General features: G+C 39.9%; 1 protein-coding gene across 2 annotated transcripts in view; it reads right to left on the reverse strand.

The window, feature by feature from the left end:
• The window catches only part of phactr1 (phosphatase and actin regulator 1), an 18,929-nt gene extending 10,340 nt beyond the window's left edge, over positions 1-8,589 (reverse strand). For both annotated transcript variants that reach the window (XM_031869675.1, XM_031869676.1), the window contains exon 1: positions 1,456-8,589. In XM_031869675.1, coding sequence (XP_031725535.1) covers positions 1,456-1,747 — 292 coding nt within the window. In that variant the 5' untranslated portion in view covers positions 1,748-8,589. The remainder of the gene's footprint in view (positions 1-1,455) is intronic.
• Between the last annotated feature and the right edge of the window lie 5,493 nt (positions 8,590-14,082).

The raw sequence follows: 14,082 nt of genomic DNA on the forward strand, positions 1-14,082 counted from the left end.
CCCCCCCCCCCCCCCCCCCCCCAGTGAGCTCAGACTCGCACTGACCCCGGGTGTGTTTTTTCTTACCGCTGCCTCGTCAAAACACCGACTGACTCAACAACAAGCTCAGAACAGCGAGTTCTGGACAGCTAATGAATAAAGAACGAATTAAACATCCATCTGAATGTCTGTACTGAACTGTCGTGGAAAACAGTTGGATAGATTGTTCAAGTAAATCAACTTGTAAGTTCAAACAAATCCAGTGTTTATCGGTCGACTAAGAAATTCTGTGGTCTTGAGTAGGACAATACCGGTGCCAAAACACTTACTCAATGAATTGATTAGCTGAAGAAAACAAATGTTTGAGGCAATTTTTGTAACTGTATATTAAACTAATTCATCAAGCAAAAATGCCAGAAATTCATAGATGTGATGTTTTGCTTCTTTTCCCTTTTTTTCCACATCATATCTATTTGAAAGTCTTTGGGTTTTGGAGTGTTTTCAGAAAAAACAAGCAATTAGAAGACGTCACCTTTAGGTCTGGGAACTGGCCATTTTCACAGAACTCAATTTATGGACTAAATAATGTCAACAGCAATTAGTTGCAGCCCCAATTAAGGTCTTGATCGAATAAGACATTTAAAATCGACTGGGTGTATTTGTTTTTATACTAGTCACATATCTGGGGCTTGACTCAACAGTACACTTTTAGCAATCTTCTTCGTGACTGTATTGATCTGCGGACGGACAATAATGCCAGAGAGAGATTTTCAAATTAAATCAAGTTGATTGATTGGACACATTTCACAACCAGCTGGTCAGGGCAGCCGAAGATGCTGCGAGAGTGATGACACTAGTGCTGCAACAAAGAGTCCATCAACTCTTTTGTCGATTGACGGAAAACTAATTGGCAGCAATATTGATAATCTAATAAAAGTTTGTGTCATCTTACAAGAAAAAAATACCACATTTCAGCCTCTCAATTGTGAATACTTGCTTTTTAAACAATAGTAAAGTAAATATATTTGTGTTTTAGAAAGTGGGACATTCGAATATGTCACACGTCACAGTTTTATGATTTTATTGACGAAAACAAATAATGTATTGATTTTAAAAAGGGAGTGATTTTACAGCAAAACGTGTAAGCAAAACTAAATTACACACACTAGAAAAGAAGAATCTGAAATCATGCTCGACATTAACTTCATCTCAATTACATCACAAACATGCAACACTAGATAGATTCAAACGGGTTTTAAAAAACACCCTAAAGTCTCTGGAGATCACTAAGAGTAGGAAGTTAATTCAAGGACCGTTAAGGGCTGATCTGAGTGATGCTCCCGGTGCTGGAGAGCAGATGTCCCCCGGCAGGCAGGGAGCGGCCACCGGCGGACGACGATAAGAATGATTGAAAAATAGAAGAGTAAGACCACCCCTCCTCTTCCTCCCCGTCTAAAATAAACCGTGACATCTCACCGTCCAGCGGCTCGGCTCCCCGGCAGTTGCTGCAGATATGTTTGATCTCTTTGCCGATCTGGCAGTGGATCGTGAACGGCACGTTGTTGTTGTTGTGTGCGGCGGGCTGCTGCTGCTGCTGCTGGGGCTGTTTGACGGAGCAGTGGCGGGACTTCATCCCGGTCAGGCGGAAAGCTCTCCTCCTCTTTCCCGGTTTCTGCTGCTCGGACACGGGCGCTGCTAATGATGGGTGGCCGGTGGCAGATCCGGACCCGGACCGCGAACGCATCACGTCGCCACCACGCACCGCCATGTTTGACTTGGACTGCAGGGCAAGACCTTACACTTGCATGGGCTGGACCCTCTGGCCTGGAGGAGGATTTCAACTGGTTTGCCGGTCTGTCCACTACTAACAAATCAGCCGCCATAAAAACGACTACTACTACTACTTCCGGCCTCATCTTACAAAATAAAAGCACGTTGAGCGAGCAATACCTGTCTGAACTGGAAATACGCAAACCTACTGAGAAAATAGTTTCTCAGTAGATTTGCAAGCAATTTGCACTACTATATATTTAACTAAAAAGAAGAGATGTGGGTTGAAATGGCTGCTTCATAGAGCACTGACCATGGCTGGAAAGACCATCTGCACATCAATACGCCTCTACATTTGCAAAGAGAAGAAAATAAGAATAAATCATTTAAAAAGCCGCGTTACTAGCTGGCTTGGGTATAAACAGAAATGCAGAAGCACTGCAGCAGCAGCAGCTACTGACACTGAAACAAATTAACAAAGATTGTTGTTGGGGTTAAATACAAAGAAAAACGTCCACTGAGTGCAACAAACTTAGTTACATGGTAAGAATAAAGACCCAAGAGCCTGTGGATGTCTTTATACTGCCACACCACATACTTTGTTGTCCAGTGAAACTGTTTGTGCAAAATTAAATTAAAAGTCTGGACTTCTATTCACATTGCTATTAATTCATTTTGATATGACAACTACAATTTAGCACACGGGAGCAGCTGCTTATGTTACACTTCAATTAATTAATAAATCACAATTCATCTTATCTCCACTCATAAAACAGTGATACAATGATGTATTGCACAATAAAAGCACATAATTCAAATTATTAAAACGTGTGACACACAACTTTATTTGCAAGGAGATATATATTAGCAAACGTGGATCATTTTATTTTAACAAAGCCCACAATCTAACACTACTCTGGATTTTTGTTACTCCGCGTGTACTAAACTAAATATCTTCATCTTCTTTACTTTATTTTAGAGGCCTACTTTACTTCCTGTTTTAGTCTGTCTTGTTGGCTGCACTTTGACGCAGTTTAGTTCCTACACAGATTCAGCCAATCATAGCTGGCTGTTGCGGTTCGACTCATGATGATAGCCAATTAGGTTGAAGAGAGTTAAGAATTTTTAGGGATTCAGATATATATATTTTAATCCCTAAAAATTGTGGTTTATAGGACAACAGGATAACAGGATATTCGCTTATTTCTCTATTTATCTGTAAGTATATTTATCCCTGTGTTGCTGTATCAACTGAATTTCCCATCTGAGAAACAGTAACGGTTTTCTTATCTTATGTAAATATATATTCTTTTATCTCTATTTACTTTTTCTAGTAGTTCTATGTGAAGCATATTGAAGGAATCGTGCTGTAACAAGAATAACAGTTAATTTTTTATATATTTTTTACTAACAAAACAAAGGCTATATGGACATTGTACATCATTCTGAATTCTGGTTATTTTAAGTTCCTACTATTATGTATTATATAAACCAGCTCAACTCCTTATCATATAGAACTTCTCAAAAAAAGTGCTTCATGTAAGTAAACAAATACAAAATAATATTGTAAAAAAAATGGACACAAATAAGATTTAAAAAAGTTTCAGTAAATCAAAAGGATCTTAAAATCAATCTCAAACTCTAAATGTAGAAAATAGAGAAAGACAAGAGTGAAACATGAAATCGGGTTCTTATCCTGAATTAATTAAGTAATAACTGATTAATGCATTTTTGCAATGATCATTGTCTTAACTATCTATTCTAAGGGACAACAAGGCTTAAATTCCAATGTGATGAAATGTTTTGTCGGACATCTCCTGTTCTCTGCTAAATCTAAAATGCTATGAAAATAGAAGTAAAAAAAAAACTTGGATAATAGCTTCAAAATTCTTGAGTCATAAAAGCATGTCAAATTTGTAAAGTCTTTTAAAAAATAGGAAACGTTTGAAGTCGATATGCTTACGAGAGAGACTGTTGTGTTCTGTGGAGGCCAACAAAGGGTCACAGGTTGTTGTTACGAATCTCAACCAGCAGGTAGAGCTCACTCACAAGTGATAAGGCTGAAATGAATTTGTTGAGCTGTGGTGCACAAGCATACAAAGCCTGGATCTTGTGTGTTTGAGGGAATTTCATTTTTTTTTATCATTTCACTCATGTACAATGTGTGTGATTGATGTTCATGTCTTTTATAACACTAAGATCAAAAGCATAAGCTGCGTTTTCCTCGCTGCAGACTATGAGTCACGAAGGCTATCGAATTCAAGCCAAGTACAAGCTTTTGTATCACAAGATGAAAGGGGAAGCGTTTAGTGAACAAGCCTCCATGTCTGGAACGAGCCCTCCTCCTTTAAATAACCATCAGGCCTCCGGGTTTTCTCTCACTTACAGGCAGTGCTGGAGGAAGCATTCAGATCCTTACATTAATTAAAAGAAAAAATACCACATTGTAAAAGTCCTGCATTGAAAATGTTACTAAAGTAAAGGTATGTGAATATAATCAGCAAAATGCATTTAAGGGATTAAAAGTAAAAGTACTCAATGCAGAGGAATGTCCCCCTGTGTCTGTTGTCATTAGATTATTATTACTTGACATGAATGTAAAAGCACAATGGTTTGCTTTGTCCAACCAGTACCACAAACCTACACATGATTTTAAATAAATAAAAATTGTTGTGTAGTTTAATTTATCCCAAAACATTGTATTTTACAAGCTCCTCATCAACGTTTTATAAACCCTTTGTGCAAATAAAATCTTAATTTGTAATGTAATTAGCTACTTATGTTGTCAGATAAATGTAGTAAAGTTAAAAGTATACCATTTTTCTCTGAAAGGCTGCGGAGTAAAGAAGAAAATACTAAAGTACAGTACTTGAGTAAATGTTCTTAGTTACGTTCCACCACTGGTTACAAGTAAAGACATAAACATAAATTAAAAAGATTACGTAGACGCACAACCGCTTTGTGAAGATAAGAGTTAAAACACAAAACAATGCTTGTTGAAGTGGAAACGAGGAACAAGTAAGAAGGACAACATTTGCTCCGTATCTCAACACCACACAGTATATTGTGTGGGTCTTATTCTGAAGACTGGCCTGAGTCATACCAGCCTTTTCACTCTTATTTCTCTAATGAGGAGGTAGGGGTGAGAATAGAGCACTGGTGATGTAGGGCTAATCAATAAATCCATAGTCTCACTGTCTCTCACACAGGCTGAGACCTATGGTTTGTCTCATGGGCCTGGGAGCCAAGGTGGTATAGGACTACAGGTAGGATTCACATTACACACAGAAGAGACATAGAATAGCATTGATCGGTCTACACTTAACTCACAGGAAGTGTTTAGATATTTGATGTGAGCACATTTTGCCAAGAACATGTATTCATTTCTGCTTTTGCTAGAGCATCAGCTGTAAAGATACTCATTATGCAGGTTGTGTTATATTTGTTGGCTCCACCACATTGGTGCAGACTGAAATGTCTACGCTATTGAACTCAACTGATTCATGATTCATGGTCTAGAGTTGGTACATAAGTAGCACACAATATGATTCATTCAAATGCTGGAGCTGCACTCAGTGCAGTGTTCACTGAGGTAATGTCACACTTGTATCCTGAGTTCATCAATACACCAGTATTGCCAAACACATTCTTAATTAAAATAAAAAATGCTCACAGTACAGTCTAATTAGTTGAAGATATTTTTATTTTACTTTGTCATATTTTTACTTCTTCGCACCCCGCGTGCTATATCTCATTTGGTTCCACCCTCTGTCTTGTTAATCTGCATTTCAATCCTCAAAACCGCATAAAAAAGAGCCACAAGAAACAGAAGTGTCATAATTTCAGTCCTCAGAAAGGCTTCCTGTTCCCTGATGAGTGGAATCAGTGGAATCAGAGGTGGCACAAAGGTATGGCAGGTTACAGCTCAATATTCTGCTGACAGTAATGGACTTCATGTGTCTGACAAGTCGGCGCACTTTCATATATATATGACTCTGAAACACACCACCTCACTCTTACACGCACACAAGTACAAGCAGCAGAAATACATGTGTGACTGCAAACACACACACTTAGGTATATGTGACCACAGGCTTGTCACATCAGAGAGGGCAGCATATCCTCCGCCTGTGGTGTGTACAGCTGTCAAATTATTTTCTATATGTGAGACACTGAGCTCTTCACACCTGTCTCACTGTAAACCCTCCTGTCCAACAGCGTCTATATATTCTAGTACCAGCAGTCTAAGCATGTCTCTCACATGAGCCGTCCACTCCTCAGCTCAGACATGTTACCTCATCAGCACACGGTCAGTGTCTTATCTCTGTGGCTTTGTACTGTGATGGAGAAGCCTTGACTGAATCAATCTTTACTTTGACCTGCCTGAGCAGTGAGTCACATCATCTCTATGGTGCCGAGTCTGCCTGACAACTCTAACGAGCTTCCTGTGCACAATCTTGAACCTATTTGTTTTCTCTGTTTCTGCCTTCTATTTGAAACTTTTTGCTATGTGGGTTGCAAACTTAATTTGGCTTGTTTTATAGATTGTCTTTTGTTGCTATTGTTGCCCTCTTTCCCCTTTACTTTTTCCTTTAAATCACTTGTTAACTTGTGTTTTGAAAAGTGATATGAGTAGAGTTAGCAATGTGAAATTAATTCAAACAAAGGAACAATGTGGTCTCTACAGCTCCGCAGTAACTACCAAATGAAAATACCACGATCAATAGCAGCACTGTTGCTGCCCTGACTGATGTTGGCCCACTATTCACAGGTCAAACCTGCTTTTAAATGGTGCCTTTAAGCTAAATAATGCTGACTTCAACAAACACATGTAGCAGTTAATGCGCTGTTGCTCCACTCCTAGAGGAAAGATATCAGTACTGCTCTTCTGGTCTTTAATGGGTAAGTTCACCAAAATGACACAAAATGTATTTTTTCACTATGATGTGCAGAAGTTTTGAGACACTTTTCTTGAATCGATTTTAACTTACATTAACACTTAGCTGCACTAATTGAAGGTGCTCAATACGGGATTCAACATGGCAACGGCTGACGGTGCTAACAACGCTAACAGTGAGCTAAGATCCCTTTCCTGTTACTCTTTCTGAGGGTTTCCTCAGCTTTTCCTTATTCAAATGAAAAGGTAAAAGGAACAAACATGTTTTGTCAACTTGTGTATTCTGTAAAAACTGTAAAACCCTCTGAGACAAAATTTTGACTTGTGTCTTTCATAAACAAAGTCCCAGTTACTCTGGCAAATCCATAGACTCCACTTGAGAACTGAATTCTCAAGCTACTAAAACTCTTAACTATCCTCCTCTCATGATCAGAGGTTAAACGTCCTGGCCATTACTGTCTTTATGATTGATGTCATACTGGACGACCACATAACCTTCGCGTTTCTCCATTTCTGACTATCCATTACAACATATATCACCTCCTCATCCCATCCCATCAGGCAAAAAATATTAATCATCCTCTGGCCTTTGACGATGCTGCTGCTAATTTAGGCCCCTAACTGAGACTCCAGTCCTGACAGAGATTTAGCATGCAAAGTTAATGTGCTGCTCTGCCGCTGAGACAGGAGAGGTTGAAACCTGCTGTTTGGAGTCTAAAACAGACTCCCGCTTCCATTTAATCTTCATCACTCCGCTACTTCTACCTCCACTTTCCCACCAGTTCATCTGTTTACCACAAGCTCTCTGATTAAGATGCTGGCTGATCTGGGTGTTCCTGGGTGACAGAAGTTAACCGTTTTGATTTGAGTGGATGGAAGAGGCTAATCGTGCAGTGTTTTGTAGATGATTAGCTGCACAGCAGGGATGCTGCCCAGTTCCTAACTTCACAGTATCGCTCTTCAGGGAAGTCAAATGGGGCAAAGAGAAGTTTTTTCCTCTGGCTTCCAGTGAATAAACCCTACCAAATCGACAAAATGATCATTAACATCACTCTGGGACAGTCATAAACATAAACATCCTAACACTCTGATATAATCTGAGTGATTTTTAAAGACCTTTTTAATAAAATTCAAATGAAATGCAATTTAATACCTTTTTCACGGTCATACCGGTCAAAGAATTACCGAAACCCAGTAGGACAATGAGACCTATAATCATTAGGTATATGAATTTATCGACATCTATATTCCATTTTTGTCAGCAGTTCGCAGCTGTAATGACAATAGTTTATGGTAATATAATTACTACGTTAATCAATTTACGTGTCCTGGGCCCAGATAGGTGGCAGACATTTGACGGATGGGTTAACCAATTAACTAATTATTAATTAGGTTTAGTTAATTTAAGTAGTTGCTATAATTGACACTGGCCCATTATGAGTCAGTGAGCTTCCAAGGTAGCAACGGTGCTTGCTACAGGTCTTATGGTGCTGAATAAAAAACACAACTCCAAAAAAAAAAAGATTAGACAGCCAGTCCCACCAGTTTCACTTGTAGTTTATAGGTGTACGGTCTCCTGAAAGCCTGCGACCTTCAACCTTATACACACAAAAGTTACAGCTTATGTCCCAGTCTATGGCAAGAAAGACAAAATATTGTAATGAAATTTAAGATTTTTTAACTCCCACAAAGAACTTTTTTGAGGTACCTCAATTCAATGTTTTTTTAAGAATTTTAAAGACCTGCAGATATCCTGATAATCATTTATCGAAAAAATCATTGGATCATTATAACGTTCTTAAATGAAGATATTGTGGTACATGGTTTTCATGTCTAAATGAAAGGTGAGGGAAATTTGACTAAAAACTCACTCTTAGACTGTAGCATCTTAAATACTCGATAATGTCACAGTTCAGCTCCACACCCTCCTCACTCTACTTGTCAGTCACTCCCTCCTCATCAGTCTAAACTCCCTTCACCTGTTCACTCACCTGCCTCTGATCAGTAATCAAGCCCCTATATAGACTCCTGCCTCCCAGACACATTTGCCAGATTGCTCTTCGGTTTTCCATGCCAGACTCTCCAGCACGCTCTCACAGACTGATCTCCTGACCCTGTTTGAACTCTGCTTGCTATATTTGAGGTTGGTAATAAAAGCCAAAGATCTCTGGCATCCTGTGTGTTGCATTTGGGTCCAAATACAACCCGTTACAGATAACAAACATTTATTGGATGTTCTTGTAGTTAAACTGGAAGTGGGCCATAATGTACAATATCCTCTGTCATGGTATACATGTAATTCAATATCACAGCATCATGACGTAGTTTCCACTATCTTGCTTCTGGTTCATTAATTGTCACTTTACTATTTTATACCAAAAAAAGGGGATTCAAACTTTTTTCATCCAATGATTCGTTCAGACGGCATTGTAATTTGTAAAACAAAATGAATAGGAAAAGTTGTGTATTTATTGCACTTTATATATTTATCTTGTAAAGTCACATGAGTAATTGATGAACTGTGTGTGTACAAACTGGAAACGACTGCCTATCCCGAGGCAGGAGAGGGATCCCTCTATAGCTCTTCCTTTTGTACATTTTTTTTTTTTTTTTTTTTTTTTTTTTTTTTTAAATCCAAATTGGGGTGAAAAGACAGATGGTGTCATGTATTGTACAAATTGTAAAGCCCTTTGAGGCAAGTTTCTGATTTGGGATTATTATTATTATTATTATTATTATTATTATTAGTAAAATGTGAAAACCTCAAACTGTTTTTAGAGGGTTTTCCTACAAACTGATCTTATGCGTCTGGTTTGGTCTCCTTTTCTTTCTCCGTCCGTCTAAAACAGTGACATCAATGCAGCAGCAAACACACAGGAACAGTGTTAAATAAGGTGTGATGGGATGAAGGACAAAGGATGTCTACAAGTTCAATGTGTTCTCTTCTTCCTACAGTTTCTCTCTCTCTCGCTCGAGATACCATTCATTGTTCAAAAGCCTCAGCACCCTCCCTCCCTCCTCTATGTACTGAATTAATACAAAGTGACAGAACAGCAGAGCCTGTGGGAGCATCGTGTGCGTGTACCTCCCTGTGAATGTGAAACTTGGCATATCACTGGGATATGAGTCACTCCTCTCTTCTCCCTCTGTTTCCTGTATGCAGCTCAACTGTTTTGACAGGTGGCCTTCACCAATACAGACAGCTTACTTTAGAAAATAAATAAATGAGCCTTAAACACTGCAACACCGGTGATGTGTCTTCTATCTCTGCCTGCATTTTGTGGTTTGGTTCGTGTGAATTTTTTGTCTCTGCCTGAGGACAACTCCTGCAGCTATACCCCACAGCTGAAGTGCCCAGGGATGAACCACAAAGGGGGGGGCAGACTTAAAACGACCACAGGGGGGACAAATATCAAAGAGGCTCACACGCTGCAAAACAAAGAGTACAACACAGTAGGCAACCATTAAGCGATTAAGAACCAGAAATGACATTACGGCATGCACCATGCACAATTACTTCTGTAACTGACAAAGATGAAGGAGAGTAAACTCACACTAAAAGTCCTTTCCATGGTTGCATCATTGACATGACAGTATTGATGCTGTGCCATCACTAACTTTTTAAAATAAAATATATCAAAACAATCTTCGTACACATCCAGGGAGCGTTGTATATACGTACATAAGTGACACTTGTAATGTAATCAAATGGAAATATGTCCTGTTCTAGTATTCTCACTGCTGCCCTCACTGACATGTGGGTGATGAATGCAATAAGTCAGACACGCTGTCTAAAGCCTGTCATACATTCAGGCAAACAAAGATCACTGAAACTGTGACCCAGTTCTATTCTAAATACTACTACTGAGGAAGAACTTTATGGGAAGTGACACAATTAAGGCAAAAGTAACAGCAGCTGTTACATTACCATACCAGCTTATTGCTAATCTATAACGCATCAGTATTGATTTATTAATCACTAAAACAACCATTGATTACAACATGTCAACCCTTTTGTAAGGATGCCTTATAAAGTGGTTCCAACATTTAATATACTGAAAAAGGTCAACGCATATCAAAGAGCTTGAATTATGAGTGTGCTAATCATTAAGATATTTCCCACAATGCAATCCACAGAGGAACAAGAGAAGCTGCAAAAAAACATACAAACAAATAAAAGGTGATAAGACACCTAGGAAAACCTTGACTGTGTGGAACCCCATTTTGTTTCAACATCAACAGATGTCAGGAAACGCAGCAATGTGCCAACAAGGGAAGGGAAGAAGACTGCTAGTTAACATGGATGTCAACTATTTTTACGGAGGTGTAATAGAAAGCATCCTGACTGCAAACAATACAAACTGGCATGGGGTGTGTACGGTACAGGACAGGAGGGCTCTACAGCGGGGGATAAAAACCACCCAGAACATTGACACCTATCACCTGAGCATCAGTGATATTGGGGAGAAGAGGGGCCTGCGAAGAGCTGAGGGGACATTTAAAAGGGAAAACCCGCCACAACCTGATCACCCTGCTGCCGTCTGGAAAGAGATACAGAAGTATCAGCTGCTGAACCACCAGACTTCAAAACAGCTTCTTTCCTCTGGCTGTGAGACTCCTTAATTCATCCTCCACCCTCCATATATTATATATATCTTTTGTTATTGTTTGTTTTCTTTCTTATGTAGCAAAGTGGGACCACAATCTAAATTCCGTTGAGCAATCCTGTCCTGCAGTGAAAATTAAAAACCTTGTAACCTTATATGTAGACAAGGCAGATTTTAAAATAGTCAAATCAGCTTAAAGAATTTAAGAAATGTATTCAACCCATTTGTTAGACCTCAGGGGCAGATGTAGTGCATTTAATGGGTACACTACTACACAAGTAACACTGAATGTGAACAGAAACTTTGTTTACAAGGAAACGTGATTGATTTTACTGTCAGTCCGTAAGCAGATACTTTGTATCCTTTCCTGTTTGCACAAATCGGTAAAGTGCCCTGATTTTCTCCACAACGGCTGGAAATCCAGTGCACTATTACCATATATAGTGGTATATTACACTAAATGCAAACAACTTACGAGAAGGAGAGGGAAAGTGGGTACAACCAAATCATAAATAGGAAACAACACTTCCTAGGAAAAGGGCTAGAAGATAAACCAAACAAGTTACAGACACTGTGAATCTCCTCATGACCTAAAATGTACCCTCATTGCACTTTCTTATTCTGTACTATGACACCAAACCAGCCAAGAGACCTTCCCACTATCTCGATTGTCAACTTAAGTCTGAGTCAGCACAATGATTAGCTTGTCTGAGCTGAATGGGTGAACCTGCGTCCCAGTGGAGGAAGAGTGAGGGGTTTTGTACGTTTGGGCGGAGGCAGCGAGGCAGGAAGTACTCCTCTGCATGTAAAGCTCTCACGCGTCCTCCTTTGTATTCTGTTTGCCACAGGTAGTTCCACCATTCTGCTGCTCAAGGCCCGGCTAATGTATGGAGATAGCAGCGTTGACGTATGTGCATGAGAGAGAGACAAAAGAGTATCACTCAGATAGTGGGAGCACCTTTCCCACCATATTCTGTGGACGACAGCCAACAGTTTCTTTTTCACCGTGCCAGCCTTTATGCTGCCACAATTGAAAAGCCTCCATCCTGCAACCCTGTCCTCCTCCTCAGACAATTCCTGCTCCTCCACCTCCTCTCATTTAAGACCTCTCTGTCTCGCTCATTCGGGTCTTTATTAGAGCTTTCTGTGTTTGAATGAGAGCGTGGTAATGCCTGCGTCTTGGTCTTTTTGAGAAGGACTAAGCTCTAAGCGGGCTGACCTGGATTTACATTGCTGCAGCAGAGCGGTGCTGCCTGGGATTCGGACGGGCTCAAGCAACAGGAATGCCAGGCTTTGAAATGGATCTGGTCTCATTAATTGGCATAAAAACTGTAAACTTTAAAAAAAGAAAATTTGTAAAGGTTTTCAACTTAAGATTATTCTTATTAACTTCCTCTATGATCGACCCGGTAGGTACATTCTTACAACTGCATGTTGTACTTGACAATCATTGCTCAAGCCCTTACTGCACTACTACATTAATCAGTATTTTATACTAACATTGAGTCAAATAACTGCAAAATATGAAAGGGGTCCCTTGTAGTGTGAAACACACAGACTATTTCCACTCAACTCTGAGCTCTACAGAGCTTTTTAGCCTCTTTTAGCTTATTGTTTTGGTTTTACAGCAGACCTCAGCTTTGTTTCTAGCAGCTGTTTTCAGCATACAACTTCCGTACTACCTGCCCAGCTACAAACACTGGACGGAAAAAGTTGGAGACGAGAGTAGCTGGTGAAGAAAGTGAAACATGTTGGGAAATGAAAAGCAATCTGGCACATCTAAGTCACATTCTATTTTGACCCATTCATTCACCAAGACCTTCTCCTTTTAAAATTGTTTTAGTGCTAATTATAAATATTTTACTCATTAAAATGTTCAAAATAATGCTCCAATGAAGTGACAAAACAAGTAGATAAAGAATGTATGTGGGATACGGAAACTGTGTCTACTACAAAGCCACTAAAGGGGAATTGTGAAGGCTACATTAAGGTTCAAGTTTCTCTGCATATTAGATTCAGCAGACTTCACGATCTGTGAGTACATTCATGTTTTATGTTTCATATATGTATTCTCCCCGAACTGTTTCTAATACTGACAAATCAGGTCAATGGAGGCCAAGAGCACAACAAGAGCAGAGTGATGATTCTACTAAATCCAATACTCATATCCATTCAGCCTCCCACACACACACACACACACACACACACACACACACACATACACACTGGGCAAGCATGCATACCACGCATGCACACTGAAGATAGCATCATGGATATTTGTCACATATGAATTGTGACACACATCACATCAAAGAAAAGAGTGGGCTGGATTTATGCAAAATCACAGCAGCTAAACACACAAACGTGAAGTAAATGGGAAGCAGGCGAGTGGGTGGGCAGATGGCTGAAAGATATATGAGATTAGAACAAAGCATTTTTGTTTGGGGGGGGGGCAGGAAAGAGAAACAGGAATGCTTCATGGTTCAAGAAAAAGGTGTGAAGACCAATATCCCGCTGCAGCTGGCAGTGCCTGCTGGATTCCTGATGAAGCCACACCAGTCTCATGCAGCTGCAGACTGCCCGCTCTGTTTTCAGCTAATAGCCACGAGCAGTAACACCCCCCCCCCCCCTCCACCCCCACCTCCTTCAGATTCAAGCCATGCCTGATGGAAAGCCTGACACAAAGCTCCGAGAAAGAATAGTGTTGCTCATATCGGCTCGGCTCGGATAATCTCGCTAAGAGGAGGTGCTGCGTTTAACGGGAAACAAAATGGAGAGGAAGACTGTTGAGGGCCAGAGAGAGGGCAGCTGAGAGAGATTATGAGTAGG

Source organism: Anarrhichthys ocellatus, unplaced genomic scaffold (assembly GCF_004355925.1).
Source record: "Anarrhichthys ocellatus isolate YVR2014 unplaced genomic scaffold, GSC_Weel_1.0 scaffold48, whole genome shotgun sequence".
Taxonomy (NCBI): Eukaryota; Metazoa; Chordata; class Actinopteri; order Perciformes; family Anarhichadidae; genus Anarrhichthys; species Anarrhichthys ocellatus.